Below are 15,089 nucleotides of genomic sequence, written 5' to 3'. Positions count from 1 at the left end.
TCCTGGCGTGCCAGGATATCTGCATCATTATCCCCAATGCTGCTGGACCAGGTTCATCTTGGCTGACCCACAGGAAGACAAAACACTAGATGCCCATGTTTGGAGCAAGAAGAGGTTTGTTTGCAAGGCAACCAAGCAAGGAGATGAGAGATCTTATGCCCAATTTGTAATTGGGTTGTTTTGTGGTTTTTAAATTGAGTTGCTTGAACTGTTTAGATATTTTGGATATTAATGCTTTACTGGTGTTATTTTTTGCAAATATTTTCTTCCATTCATCAGGTTGGATTTTTGTTTCGACAACTTTTTTTGTCTCTTCTTTTTTCTGTGAGATTTTAATCTTGATTAGGTCCCCTTTGTTTATTTTTGCTTTTGTTTCTTTTCTTTGTAGAGACAGATCAAAAGAAACACTGCTACAATAGATGTCAAAGGATGTTCTGCCTGGGTTTTCTTCTGGGAGTTTTATGGTTTCCAGCCTTACACGTTGGTCTTTAATCCATTTTGAGTTTATATTTGTGTGTGGGGTGTGAAATGTCCTAACTTCATTCCGTTATGTAGTTGTCCAGTTTCACTAGTCCTGCTTATTGAGGAGGAAGTTGTTTCCAAACTGTATATTCCTGCATTCTTTGCCGTAGTTGAACTGACCATACAAGCCTGGGTTTATTTCTGGGCTCCCTGTTCTGTGTCCATTTTTGCACCCATTCCATTCTGTTTTGATTATTACAGCTTTGAGCATTCACTGACATCAGAGATTGTAGTATCTCTAGCTTTGTTCTTTTTTCTCTTGATTGCTTTCACTATCTGGGGTCTTACATGGTGTCATACCAATTTTAGAACTATTTGTTTTAGTTCTGTTCATAGGCACTTTGACAGAGACTGCAGTAAATCTGTAGCACAGACCTTTTAACAATATTAATTGTGGAATTGGCTGATGGGAAAAATAAGAAATGTATTCACAGGCTTGACCAGCAGAGAGGCAGGCTCCACATTTTTCTTTGCAAATCATGTGCTTTGTCAAATATTCTCCTTAATTATTCTTAACTCTCCAGCTTATTTTCATAAGCAAATATATTTCTTCTTAACTTTAACAATGCATTTGATTTAGTCTCTTTTACTTTAAAGCAGAGCAGTACTAACAGTTGGGCACACAGAAAATGAGGCTACTTTTGTGATTTCAGTTTTGGCTGCTGGTAAACACTAACTTCTGGCAAAGGTCCTTTTCTATAAACCTCTATACTGAGGTTGAGACATCAACTGAGAAATGTAAAGACTAAATCAAAGTAGAAAAATATCAAGTCTTTGCAGAAAATATTTTAATAAATAAATTCCTTATGAGTATTAAAAAGTACATTCATAATATATCTCTTAAAACAATTTCAGGGAAAACTAAGAAAAATTCAACAAAATATGTGCAGAACATGATTGATTAAGAAAAATATACAAAGCAATAGTGAGAGAAGTTAAAAGGACCTCAGTAAAATGCCATGGGGGATGTTTTGGGAAAGGGGAAACGTTTTGTGTCTTGATTGTCATGCTGGTTACATGGGTGTAAAAACTTGTCAAAATACATCAATATGTGCCTAAAATGGGTGTATTTTGTTGTGGGTATGTTATTCCTCAAAGATGCTTTTAAGAGTTACACGATTGCAGGAATCTGGACAAAGGGAGTTGCTGAGTTTCTTGCTCAGTTTCTCTGGCAGGGACAGCTGAGAGAAGCGGTGATGGACCCTGAGGAGTCTCTGGGTCTGGATAAATGAATGTGCAGAGCCGGGTGATTAGGGTGCCCGGGGAAGACAGATGACCTGCCGATTATCCTTAGTCCTGAAGGCACAGCTTTATCAGGTGAAAAACACAGAACTACATGTTTTAATAAGACTGTTATTAATCCAGCAAGATCACAACCTTTGTCTCCTTTGCCAGATACCCTGCCAGCTGGGGAATCTGAGACCCCTTACAGCTTTCTGCCCCGTTCTTGGGTTTGTGTTCCCACCAGCTGTTTTCCACCTCCCCTTCTGCTCATCCTGTGTGGCCATTTACAGATTTTTCCTTCTGGCTAATGTGCTTTCAAGGTGGGTTTCTGTTAGTTCCTACCCTCCTACGACACCACTGATTTCCTGAGCTGGGTCCACGGTGAGTTTGTGCTCTAAGAAGAGCTGACGCGCAGCACTGTGGACTGGCTGCTGGCACAGAAATACAGAGCCGAGTCCGCTGCCTCGGTGGAGTTGATTTCCAGGCTGCAGGGTGAGTTTTGGGGGCACTCAGCTGAAAATCGCTGTTTGAACATGGCTGTATCTTCCACAATGTCTTGCTTCTGAAAGTAAACCAAAAATTCTAATGCTTCTTCCAGCTTCTTGTGATACCAGTAAACATAAGAGTGTCCTTTTATGGGGACACAATCCATCTTTGCTTTCTGGTCTTTTCCGTTGACCAGATGACTGGGACTCTGGGTGACCTCAGTGTCCACGGAGCCTGTAAGGAAAGAGAGAGAAAGTGCAGTGAAAGCCCAGGAGAAAGCCTGATTTTGTAGCCACAGGAGAAAGTCCAGAAACTGGAATCCAATAAATTCACCTCACCTGCTCCCCAGAAGAAAAAAAATGCCGCACAGCACAGAAGGCTGAAGCACATGGCTGGCTCAGGGAGAAAGCAGGGCAGCGACTTTTTCTCTAAGGCTCCTCATCCCCCTTCAGCACCTGCTTGTGACGTGATTACTTTTCGTGGTCATCATATGGAAAATGAGACTAACGTTGCACAGCCTGGGAGAGCAGAGCAAGCTGGTTAAACTACTGGTGTGGATTTCAAAATGCTTTAATTTTCTTTCTCCTGATTCTGCTCATTCACTATTTCTTTAAAAATAAAAGTTATTTGCATATTAACAATTCATTTCCTTTTTTACCTTGTAGATTTGCCTCCTCCCTTCCCTCTCAGGCAATGAACAGCTTGCTGTTATCAATCATAGTTTCCACTGCACTTAAAAATATCATGTATCTGCCTCTTTAATTAAAAAATTAAATGTTGAACTTATGCAAAATAATATTTATGATGAATATGCAATGCATTTAGGGAAAAAACAAAGCGAATCCTCTTGTTTGAATCAATCAGCTTAGGAGTTAGATTATCACTAAGAATTTTTAAGCCCCTGTGTTATTTTTATAGACTTTATTGTTGTTTTTCTACCATGTCCATGTAACTACACTCCTGAAGTTCGTATTTTTATTCACTTGCTTTTCATTACAGTTTTTCTCATTTATGTAAGAATCTGCAAATTTCATAGTAATCAGTGTTGTTTGGCTTTTAAATTTTTTGTGGGAGTTCTTTTTCTTGGCCATGCTCTATTTTCATTGAACATATGCCTATGATATTAAATCATGTTGTCTCATGTAGTTTTAGATAAATCAGTTTCACTAATATGTAGGAGTCCATTTACTGGTTTGTCAGAATCTATTATCCATTTAACCTCATGCACCCTAGTTGTTGTTTTTTTTTTTTCACCCAGATTTTAACACTATGACAAATAGGAGTGTATTCTTACACAATTCTTTACATACCTAGGTGTGAAGTTTCTCGATACCTGGGATTGTAAAAATTGAGCCTTAGGGTCACCATGTCTATTATACATAGCAAGTCAAAATGGTTTCCAAATTAATTAAGGAAATAAATAGTCCCACAACAGTTTATGAACTATATTCAAATGTTCCTCATCTAGCACTCAATTGGCATGTACTGTTCTTTTAATTTTCTCAGTCTGTTAGGTTAAAGTTGTATCTCACTATAGCTTTAGCTTGCATTTTTATGACTGCTAAGGAGATTGATATTCTGAAGTAATACATTTATAGGCCACTGGTTCTTCTGTACATTGCTCTTTTCTCATACTTTTGGTAGATTATCATTTATTTAAAACAGTTCTTCATATATCTCTGATACTAAACTTTGTCATTTACATGTATGCTAATATCTTTTCAATTTGTGACTTGTGTTTTAACTCTTTGTAAATTTTTTGTTGATATTTCTTATTTAGTAAAGTCTATCATTCTTTTTTTTTGGAAGGTGTGAATTCTTTAATTCTTTATAAGCAATGTTTCCATAGCTCAAGTTCATAAAAATATATTCCTATAATATTTACCAAATAGTTAATAATTTAAATGTTGCATTTAAGCATTTAATCCTTTTAGAATTTTTTTGTGTGTGCTTATGTTGTGAGAAAGAGTTTAGATTAATTTTTCTTCTTGTGGAGAACTACTTGTCCCAGAAGAACTTGTATATTGCATTACTCCCCTACATACCTGCAGTGGTAGCTTTACCATATATTCAGTTCAGTTCAGTTCAGTTCAGTCGCTCAGTCGTGTCCGACTCTTTGCAACCCCATGAATCGCAGCACACCAGGCCTCCCTGTCCATCACCAACTCCCAGAGTTCACTCAGACTCATGTCCATCGAGTCAGTGATGCCATCCAGCCATCTCATCCTCTGTTGTCCCCTTCTCCTCCTGCCCCCAATCCCTCCTAACATCAGAGTTTTTTCCAATGAGTCAATTCTTCTCATGAGGTGGCCAAAGTACTGGAGTTTCAGCTTCAGCATCATGCCCTCCAAAGAAATCCCAGGGCTGATCTCCTTCAGAATGGACTGGTTGGATCTCCTTGCAGTCCAAGGGACTCTCAGGAGTCTTCTCCAACACCACACTTCAAAAGCATCAATTCTTCAACGCTCAGCTTTCTTCACAGTCCAACTCTCACATCTATACATGACCACTGGAAAAACCATAGCCTTGACTAGATGGACCTTTGTTGGCAAAGTAATGTCTCTGCTTTTTAATATGCTATCTAAGTTGGTCATAACTTTTCTTGCAAGGAGTAAGCTTCTTTTAATTTGATGGCTGCAGTCGCCATCTGCAGTGATTTTGGAGCCCCAAAAAATAAAGTCTGACACTGTTTCCACTGTTTCCCCATCTATTTCCCATGAAGTGATGGGACCAGATGCCATGATCTTCGTTTTCTGAATGTTGAGTTTTAAGCCAACTTTTTCACTCTCCTCTTTCACCTTCATCAAGAGGCTTTTTAGTTCCTCTTCACTTTCTGTCATAAGTGTGGTGTCATCTGCATATGTGAGGTTATTGATATTTCTCCTCGCAATCTTGATTCCAGCTTGTGCTTCTTCCAGCCCAGCATTTCTCATGATGTAGTCTGCATATATTAAGTGCCTATATATGCATAGCTAAAATGCATAGCTATTTTAAATTTATGATTTTCCATTTGTCCACTTACTTATACAAATTATAAAATAATTTGATGATTAGATTGCCAATTCACATCACTTTGTAGTTCTTTAATATTATCTTGAGTATTCTTTCCTCTTTTTTCCACTTAAATTTTGACTACTTTTGTCAAATTTCATAAAATTCCTGTTGTGACTTTGTTTAGTGCTGGAGTGAATACATAGATGATAGTGCTGAAACTGGAATACTTTTAGTACTGGTTTAACTTATTCATGGACTTCCCTGGTGGCTCAGACGGTATAGCGCCTGTCTACAATGCATGAGACCTGGGTTTGATCCCTGGGTCGGGAAGATTCCCTGGAGAAGGAAATGGCAACCCACTCCAGTACTCTTGCCTGGAAAATCCCATGGACGGAGGAGCTGGGTGCAGGCTACTGTCCATGGGGTCGCAGAGAGTCAGGCATGACTGAGCAACTTCACTCAATTTAACTTCTTCATGATCATGGCATGTAACTTCACTTATTTCAGATTTTATTTTATTTTTTTTTTTTTTCTGCTGAAATTAAAGGTCTTTTATTGAATTAAAAGTATACAGTTTTTTTTACAATCATAAAATTAATATAGAAATAAGTGAAAAACAAATTCTATGATATCTGGGTTTACTACCAGATTTGCTAAGTGAATAACAAATTCACGTTTTATCAACTGAATGTTGACCAACAAGTGAAAAATACATCATTCCCTTCAATGATTTCTGTGGGATGCCTGTAGTTGTATTTCAAGTACAATGTAAAGTACAAGTAAAGAATGTATCAGACTACAGAGCGACCAAGATTTATAGCAGAAACACTGATTAAAATGATGAATGTCCCACACTGGGGAAGGAGCATTTTGCCAGAAGATGCAGAGGGATGGCTTTTGGGACCTGGAACTGGAACTGCTGGAGCTGGAGTAGGCTGTTTGATTCCAGATACCTGGAATGAAAATTCCAGAATCTTTTTCACTACCTGGAATAAAAATGTTACAACCGGATGAAAAACCTGAAGACAAAAGCCAAGATATCAAACAGCCTATTTCAGATTTTAAAATGCCTTCCTCTAAAATTTAATAAATTTCTGAATTCTTTATCTTTGTATAGATTTAGGTGTATTATCTTTTATATTCTCTGTTCCTAAATGATCTCTCTTTAAAAATCTATTGCTAGTATGTGGGAATAAACTGACTTTATGTTAATTTTCATTAACTTATTAAATGTTATTATAAATAATGTAATGCTTCTTTAGATTCCTTCGCACCCTCTAAACTTGTCATCTGTCTATAATCACTCTTTCCCCCTTCTTTTTTCATTTTCATGCTTTTTTCTTGTTTTACCAGGCTGGAAATTCAACACAATGTGGAGCAGAACTAGTGATGACTTTCCTTGGCTTACTTATCAATGACCTGTGACCAGAACAACTACTGGTACTGTACACTGTGATACGTGCTCTGGGGATGAGGAAGTGTAGAATTAGATCCTGCTATTTTCAAGCCCTATTGTCATCCCAGGATAGCTGCAAATCATTCTCCCAACTGTTAGCAGGTTCATTTTGCCCTAAGTACAAGGAGCCAAACTGCTGAGACTCTGATGTTTGCAGCAAAGGGCTTCTTCTCAAGCCAGCCAAGCAAGGGTATCCCCTGCCCCCCTACCCTGTTGGGCTGACTCTGTGACCCTTGAACTGTAGCCCTCCAGGCTCTTCTGTCCATGGGATTCTCCTGGCAAGAATACTAGAGTGGGTTGTAGTTTACTTCTCCAGGGGATCTTCCCAACCCAGGGATTGAACCCATGTCTCCTGCATTGGCCTGTGGGTTCTTTACCACTGAGCCACCAGGGAAAACAAGACCTCAAATCCACCTCCGCAAAGGCAAGGGGCACAGGGTATTTACAGGGTCACGAATGAAGCATGACCTGATGGTCTGAGATATGGGCTTCCCTGGTGGCTCAGTGGTAAAGAAGTCCGCCCTGCCAATGCGAGGAATACGGGTTCAGTCCCTGGATTGGGATGATCCCATGGAGAAGGAAATGGCAACCCACTCCAGTATTCTTGCCTGGAGAATCCCATGAACAGAGGAGCCTGGCGGGCTACATCCATGGGGTCGCAAAGTGTCGGGCACGAGTTAGCTACTGAGCATGTGCACACGGGGAGCCTGGGGCGCTTGGGAAGCTTGGGGGAGGGTGACTGAAAAAACGTGCATGCGTTCTCCTTCTCTGCTGGGGCAAATGAGCTGTAGCCTCTGCCCGTTCACCACAGAAGCGCTCAGCAAGATCTGAGAATGGAGTCTTGGATCCTCTGAGGTCAAAATTTCCCCAGGCAGACACCTGTGTTTCCCTAGGAGGAGGGTCGCTGGTTCTAACCAGTCTCAACCAGTTTGGCTCAAACTAGACACAGCTGACTCTGGGCTCTGCTGCACTACCGGCAGTTTCCTGGAAAATAACTCAGGCAAACATCTTATTCAGGATACATGCCACTTGGAGGCCAAGCAAGTCTTAAGATGACCTTGATTAGTGAAGGCAGGTGCAATGGATCTGATTAATCCTTACTCATGCTTTCACAACCACTACCTCAAAGATCTCACCTGAGTTTCCAGAAGTATCAGACAACTTCTCAAATGAAGGAAGGTTGGTGCTGCTCTATATGCACTGATGTGTTTTACAGAAAGACTCACATCACCCCCTAGTGCTCAAGTGAAAGTCTCTCAGTTGTGTCCAACTCTGCGCCAGTCCATGGGATTCTTCAAGCCAGAATACTGGAGTGGGTAGCCTTTCCCTTCTCCAGGGGATCTTCCCAACCCAGGGACCAAACCCAGGTCTCCTGTTTTGCAGGCAGATTCGTTACCAGCTGAGCCATAAGGGAAGCCCAAGAATACCGGAGTGGGTAGCCTATTCTTTCTCCAGTGGATCTTCACGACACAGGTGTTGAACCGGAGTTTCTTGTGTTGCAGGAGGATTCTTTGCCAAAGGGAAGCCCTGATAACTCTGACTGACTGACTGACTAGATGGTCAGAGGGGCACACTTCTCACAGGCCCTCTGGTCTCAGGCGGTCTTCACCTCCTGTGTGGCGAGTGGGGAGTTTCTCTATGCTGCACAGTGGCAGCCAGACACCCCAAGAATCATCAGGATAGGAAACATGCAGCCATGCGTGTGGTGACCTGCTGGAGTACTGCAGAGACTTGCTACTAGTACTTAGTTACACACTCACTGATCCAGTACTGATTGGTGTTATTGATCAGTTAATTAAATTTAATCTCTTAGGGCCACATTCAAGGTGAGTGGGCTCCTCAGATCTCTGTCCTCAGTCTTTGATATTTTCTTTGTATATTCTGTTATCAAGGAATCAAGAAGGCACTTTGATTCTTCTAATTATGGAAATTGTCCCAAATTTTTACCTTCACCCAGGTCCATTTTTTAAGTCCCTGACTCCTACGTACCACTGCTTTCTGCATATTTCTGGTAAGATTTCTGTCTCAGAGGCATTCCCAATGTCAAGAAAATCATGATCTTCTTCTCTCTTGGTCCTCCTGATTCATCTGACTTGTAGTCAAAAGCTTCCTCTCCATCTGTTGCCTCTTGTGATGAATCAGTTACCCAGGTCTTTGATTTATTTCCTAATTATGTTTTAAAACTCATTTCCCTGTATCTCTAGCACTGCCACCATCATCGTCCGAGCTTCAATATCCCTTCAGTTGTTTCTTTCATTGTCTCTCAACAGGCGTGTTGTTGTTGTTTAGTCACTAAGTCGTGTCCAAGACTCTTTGTGACCCCATGGACTGTAGCACACCAGGCTTCCCTGTCTATTACTATCTCACTGAGTTTGCTTAAACTTGGGTCCACTGAGTTGCTGGTGCCATCCACCCATCTCATCTTCTGTTGCTCCCTTCTCCTCTTGCTCTCAGTCTTTCCCAGCCTAAGGGTCTTCCCAACGAGTCAGGTCTTCACCCCAGATGGTCAAAATATTGGAGCTTCAGCTTCAGCATCAGTCGTTCCAGTGAATATTCAGGACTGAGTTCCTTTAGGGTGGACTGGTTGGATCTCCTTGCAGGCCAAGGGCCTCTCAAGAGTCTTCTCCAGCACCACAATTTGAAAGACTCTCTCTATTTCTAGGCTTTTTATATTTTTCTAATCAAATGGATATCAATTTACATATAATTGCATCTTTCTCCATGCTTCTTGATCACCAGGAAATCAGTGTTTATTGATTACAGATGTTTCTTCTCCAAAATGTATGTTAATATCTTTGGCTTATTTTTACTGGGCTATACAAGATTTACAGTCAATGTGTGATTTTTCCTTTTCCTAGAAAAGGATTTTTCTAGGGGTTTAAACTCAGTGCTTCACTTACTAGCTTGTGGCTTCTGACAGAACTTTCTAGTTTTGAGACAAGCCTTGTTGTCTGAAGTCTTTCTTATTTATCCTCTTTGTCCTCTCCTCCCTCTGATCCCTTTGTGAAGGTTCTGCGCATGCTCTGTACTTGGGTATAGAGGGTTGCCCTGTCCAGTCCTACCCTGTTCTTTCATCAACCTCAATACTGTATATAGCACATCCTGAATTCCTTCATGAGTGAACATCTCTACTTGGCTGCCTAATGATTCCATTTGTCTTGAGAGTCTAGGATGGTGACAAGACAGTGCTGAATTTTCTTGGAGGAAAAGACTCCAGTGTTTATTATAAAAGTGTTAGTCACTCAGTCATGTCTGACTCTTTGTGATCCCATGGAGTATAGCCTGCCAGGCTCCTCTGTCCATGGAATTTTCCAGGCAAGATACTGGATTGGGTTGCCATTCCCTTCTCCAGGGGAACTTCTCAACCCAGGGATGGATCAAACTCCCTGTCTCCTGCATTGCAGATGGATTTCTTACTGTCTGAGACACCAGGGAAGCCTATTGTACAAGTATTCATTGCTTTATACAAGCCTTTTGGGATCTACCTAGAGGATTATGTGTCAATTTATCTAAAAACTTATGATTAGCATTCGGGAGAATCAGAAAAAAAAATCCAGATTTTATAATTTTCAGCCCAGGGAACTTTCCAGGTTGGTTGGCCATTTACAGGCCTAGCTCCATTTCCATATGGCTAGTTCTCAAGCACCATACCTTCCCCCTGCTCTCTACTCAGATATTTTTCTCTCCGTTTCTCTCTCTACACACACAGCCACAGATGACTCAGTCAGTGAGGCTGTGGCTTTTCTCTCTCCACACCTCCTTCCACAGGGCCCCATGGTTCAGTGGGGTGGGAAGGGGGTTGCTACCAGGATTCTTGTCTGGGTCTCTGATCTCTGCCCAGCGCTGTGTCTCTAGCACCACAGAAGTAGAGGCTGCTGTCTGCAGGATCCACACGTGTCACCGTCAGAGATGAAAATGTTTGGTCTGGATGACTGATGGGAATCTTGTCCTTGTTGTAACCTTGTTCGTATGTGGCATCACTGCCCACATTAGAAGTTGCCATCAGCACGAGGCCTCGTTTCGGGAACTGACGGTACCAGAACACAGCTGTAGCTTGAAAGTCCAGTGCACGGCACTCGATGGTCACAGAGGCTCCACTCTTACTGACAGCCCTGTGGGGCTGCTGGGAGACGAGAGCGCCAAGCCCAGAGCCTGCTGAGACAGAGGTCAAGGAGATGAGAGCCCAGCAGGACAGGAAGACATGACCATAGGCAGAAAACCACAGCCTTGCTCACTCGCTCACCTTTCTCCCGGCTCCAAGAGAATCCTGTCTGTTATGTGAAATCATCCTGTCCTAATTCTTAGGCTTCTCATCCCCCATCTCTCCTGACTGGTGGCTCCTCACCTTACCCTTTACGCCTCCAAATAGGATGGAATGTCCCCTCTCATTTTGTTCAGTGTAAAAAACTCCATAGTCTTAAGGAATTCCCTGCTGGTCCAGTGGTTAGGATTCAGTGTTCTCACTGCCAGGGACAAGGTTCAATGCCTGGTGGGGGAACTAAGATCCCACAAACCAAACAGCCAAAAAAACTTCAAAAATTATAAAAGTCCACAATCCCTGACTATCACTTCACTCATGCCAACACACACACACACATACACACACACACACTTGACTAAGGTACTTAGCTAATAAGGCTCGTACTGGGTCCCAGAAGCAACAGAAGCACCAGCATCTTCAGGAACTGGCCTCACACCACACCTCTCAGCAGAAAGATATGACCTTGTCCTTTCTTTCTCCACCCCTAGAAGGAGGGCTGAGTGTCTGCATAATTATAAGGATACTCTCGTCTGCCCCCTGGTGGTCATCATTACCACTGATGCAGAATCCGCCCCTCTTTCAATCAAGTGAAAGTGAAAGTCACTCAGTCATGTCCAACTCTTTGTGACCTCTGGAACTATAGCCCATCAGGCGCCTCTGTCCATAGGATTCTCCAGGCAAGAATACTGGAATGGATAGCCATGCCCTTTTCCAGGGGATCTTCCCAACCCAGGGAGTGAACCTGGGTCTCCTGCATTGCAGGCAAATTCTTTACTGTCTGAGGTGCCAGGGAAGCCCTTTTCCATAAAAGAACCATTCAAACATTGCTGGAAGAACTCAGAGATGTTCTAACCCAGCTCTCAATGTTATAGGACAGAAACTGAGGCCTAGATCATTGAAATGATAGTAGTTTCCTAGTCTTATGTAAGGAAATGGCTATATTTGTGTGGTAAATGACATTGTTAATTCTTTACTTCTGTAACGTATCCTCAAAGGAATCAAGACAACTCATGCTTGTTAATCACTAGAACCATAGGTGAACATAAGGACTATCAGGCTAGAAGCTCAATGCTTCTTCACACTGAAAAAAAACACTTCCTCATCTTCTCAATGAAGTATTTATTTCATGAGTATCTTATGCTAGTCCCCTCATATAATGGAGTGAATACTAAACATATCTATGTATTATATAAACGCACATCTCTTTATAATAGTCTGAATGTGGTAGAAGTGACGCCCTGATTTGTGAAGCTGGGTCTCAAGTAACCTTATAGATCCCTCTAGGGTCTCTCGAATGCTCGCTGTAGGGGAACCAGCCACGAGATAATCATTTTCACTACCCCAAGGCCACCATTCTGCAACGTAATCCACCCAGCCAGATTGAGGGGCTGAGGGTAGAAAGACAGACATGCTAGGCTGGTGCACAGCTTCCCAGGCACCCCAGGGCAGGGGTCAGCCACGTGCGGAAAGACCCCATCTTGGATGTGCAGGCGACTGGAGCCTCTGGCGTCTCCCGCCTCAGGGACTATCTGACCATGACCGCATCAGTTCAGTTCAGTTCAGTTCAGTCGCTCAGTCGTGTCCGAGTCTTTGCGACCCCATGAATCACACCACGCCAGGCCTCCCTGTTCATCACCAACTCCTGGAGTTCACTCAGACTCACGTCCATCCAGTCGCATGAGCGGCCCCAAATGCGGACTGCCCAGCCAGGCCCACTCAGCCCACAGAACCATGAGAGATAATATATGTTAAAGTCACTACATTTTAAGGTGGCTGTTGTTACTGTTGTTTTTCTAAGCTTTTAAAATGAGATATAAAATCCACATATAATAGACTACACAAACCTTGAGTGTACAGCATAGTGAAATTTCACGAATGAGTACATCTATATAACTACGACCCAGATCAAGATAGAGGACATTTTCATAACCCAGAAGCCTCCCTCATGCTTCTCTACAAGTGAAATAAAAATACCCTCAGAATGTAGCTGCTGTCTTAACTTTGTACAGTCTGTGTTCTGGCTTCTTTTTCAAGAAGAGATCCATACAGTTATGAGATCCATCCATGATTTCACAAATAACATTTGCTTTTCTGCTAGATTTTATTCCATTCCTAAGGGTAGTTATTTGTTCACCGTGTTGCGGATAGTCATTTGGGTGTTTCCAGCTTGAGGTCACCATTAATAGAGCTGCCACAACAGTAGGTTTTTCTCACATATCCCTTTCTATTTCCTCAGAATTCTGGACTATTTAAGGTTTTATACAATTAAACTGGTTTTCTGACTTGTCTAATTTACTCATTATTTTTTCTAGTGTATTTTTAAATTCAGAAATTGTGTGTATGGTGCCCAAGAAACGTTATTTCATTGTATATTTCTAGAAATTGTTCTTCCAAGGTAATTGATGCAATGGCTTCTTAACACTAAGAAAACATTGAGTGATACTTTAACTTTTTTGACTTTCATACAGTCACTTTCTTACAACTTGGCCATGGGAATGGGGGCCATTGTGAAATTTCACAAAGAGCTCTTTTTAGTACTAGGACCACCCTGAAATAATAAAGAGTTTGATAGTTTTACAGTGGATGTTTTAAAATCAAGTGATGTTTTAAAATCTGCTTTTTTTGTCATAAATTCTTCCACTGGAAGGAGGAAACCTGTTTCCTTTCGGTAGTTGATTTAGTCGCTAAGTCATATCTGGCTTTGGCAACCCCAAGGACTTGTAGCCCGCCAGGCTCTTCTGTCCATGGGATTGTCTAGGCAAGAATACTGGAGTGGGTTGCTATTTCCTTCTTTAGGGGATCTTCCTGACCCAGGGATCGAACACACATCTTTAGCTTTTGCTGCACTGGCAGGCAGATTCTTTACTGCTGTGCCACCTGGGAAGCCCCCTAATGTAGATAGGTGTGATTTTTAAGAACCAACCCAGTGGATTGCTGAATCATGATTGTGCCATTCCACGACCTATGTTGCTGCAGCAGCTGCTTTGGGTGCCTGGTTCAGGAGGAAGAAGCTGACTGCCAAGGGTACTGAACACCGAAAAGCCCCGCCACCTGGTGGGAAGCAGGACTCATTTGTGTGCAGAGAGGAGGTGGCTTTGAGTCACTGTGTCTCTACTAGCAGCACAGAGATACAGAGCCGTCTGGTTCTTCTGTGCTGATGTCACGGTAAGAGGAAAGAAAGGCTTCTTTTCACGAGAGGCGCTGTAGCCTTTAGCTATGTCTTCTTTCTGAACAGTGTTTACAACTCGAGAGGAGAAGATCCGCCTCAGTCCTAGACCTGGGTCCTGTCGGTACCAGTACATTGAGTCATAATCAAAATCCTGTTCACATTCCAGGGTCACAGCTCCGCCTTCCTTTTTGAGCAGGTATTTAGGGGTCTGAGTGACCCCACCAGCCACGGTGCCTATGGAAGAAAGGGAGCAACTCGGGAAACAAGGCCCAAGAGGGCAGCCAATGCTGCTGCCATGAGGGAAAGGCTTAGCTCTGGAGCTGAGCATCTTTAGGATGGGAATCTGCTCTCTGAACCCGGGACTCACCTGCTCCAAAGAGACAAAGGGCCACACAGCAGATCACCTGGTTGCCCATAGTGGGAAGGGGGTCTCCTCGTAGCCCCCAGCACAGACTGATGAGGAAAGAAACTTAGCTATGGGGCTCCTCCTGGTTGAATGTGTGGAATCTATCAGAAGCCCAGAACGGAGGGTTGGACGGGATCCTGTAGATATCCAAGAGGGGCTCCCTAATCTGGCAGATGAGGCGACTGAGGACAGAGATCTGAGTCACTTGCACCTCCCTTGTGCCTCCTCCCCCAAACTCTGCATTTTGTCTGGCCCTAGTGGGCGCCACCCCACATTTCCAGGCCAGAGCCTCACTGTGGTTGGCCACCTTCCTCCTTGCAATAATGAAATGTTATAATGAAATGCAGTAATGCAAGTAATGATCATAATGGGAGCACAGCAGATGCTCTGATTACACAAGAACGCAGAGTTTATTTTTTTTTAATTTTTATTTTGCAATGGAGTATAGCTGATTAACCATGTTTTGATGTTTTCAAAGGGACTCAGCCATACATATACTTGTATCCACTCTCCCCCAAATTCCCCTCCCATCCATGCTGCACCATAGCCCTGAGCAGAGTTGCCTGTGTTG

General features: G+C 42.6%; 3 protein-coding genes and 1 long non-coding RNA gene across 4 annotated transcripts in view; 1 reads left to right on the top strand and 3 right to left on the bottom strand.

The window, feature by feature from the left end:
* LOC100300510 (T cell receptor beta constant 1) overlaps positions 1-15,089 on the bottom strand; it is a gene marked incomplete in the record, with an annotated part of 535,695 nt that overhangs the window by 123,642 nt on the left and 396,964 nt on the right.
* The window catches only part of LOC509513 (uncharacterized), a 283,704-nt gene that overhangs the window by 105,037 nt on the left and 163,578 nt on the right, over positions 1-15,089 (bottom strand).
* Positions 6,292-13,234, top strand: LOC132345150 (uncharacterized). The gene is made up of 2 exons (XR_009494282.1): positions 6,292-6,666; positions 8,066-13,234. It is a non-coding gene; the product is annotated as an uncharacterized lncRNA (long non-coding RNA).
* Positions 14,012-14,572, bottom strand: LOC100336982 (T cell receptor beta variable 19). The gene is made up of 2 exons (XM_002693883.7): positions 14,480-14,572; positions 14,012-14,346 (listed from the first exon to the last, which is right to left on the bottom strand). The coding sequence occupies exons 1-2, from the start codon at positions 14,526-14,528 to the stop codon at positions 14,012-14,014; spliced, it is 384 nt and encodes a 127-aa protein (XP_002693929.1). The 5' UTR covers positions 14,529-14,572.

Source organism: Bos taurus, chromosome 4 (genome assembly GCF_002263795.3).
Source record: "Bos taurus isolate L1 Dominette 01449 registration number 42190680 breed Hereford chromosome 4, ARS-UCD2.0, whole genome shotgun sequence".
Taxonomy (NCBI): domain Eukaryota; kingdom Metazoa; phylum Chordata; class Mammalia; order Artiodactyla; family Bovidae; genus Bos; species Bos taurus.
The sequence above is the reverse complement of the archived record's forward strand: the minus strand, read 5'-3'. Positions and strand labels throughout refer to the sequence as shown.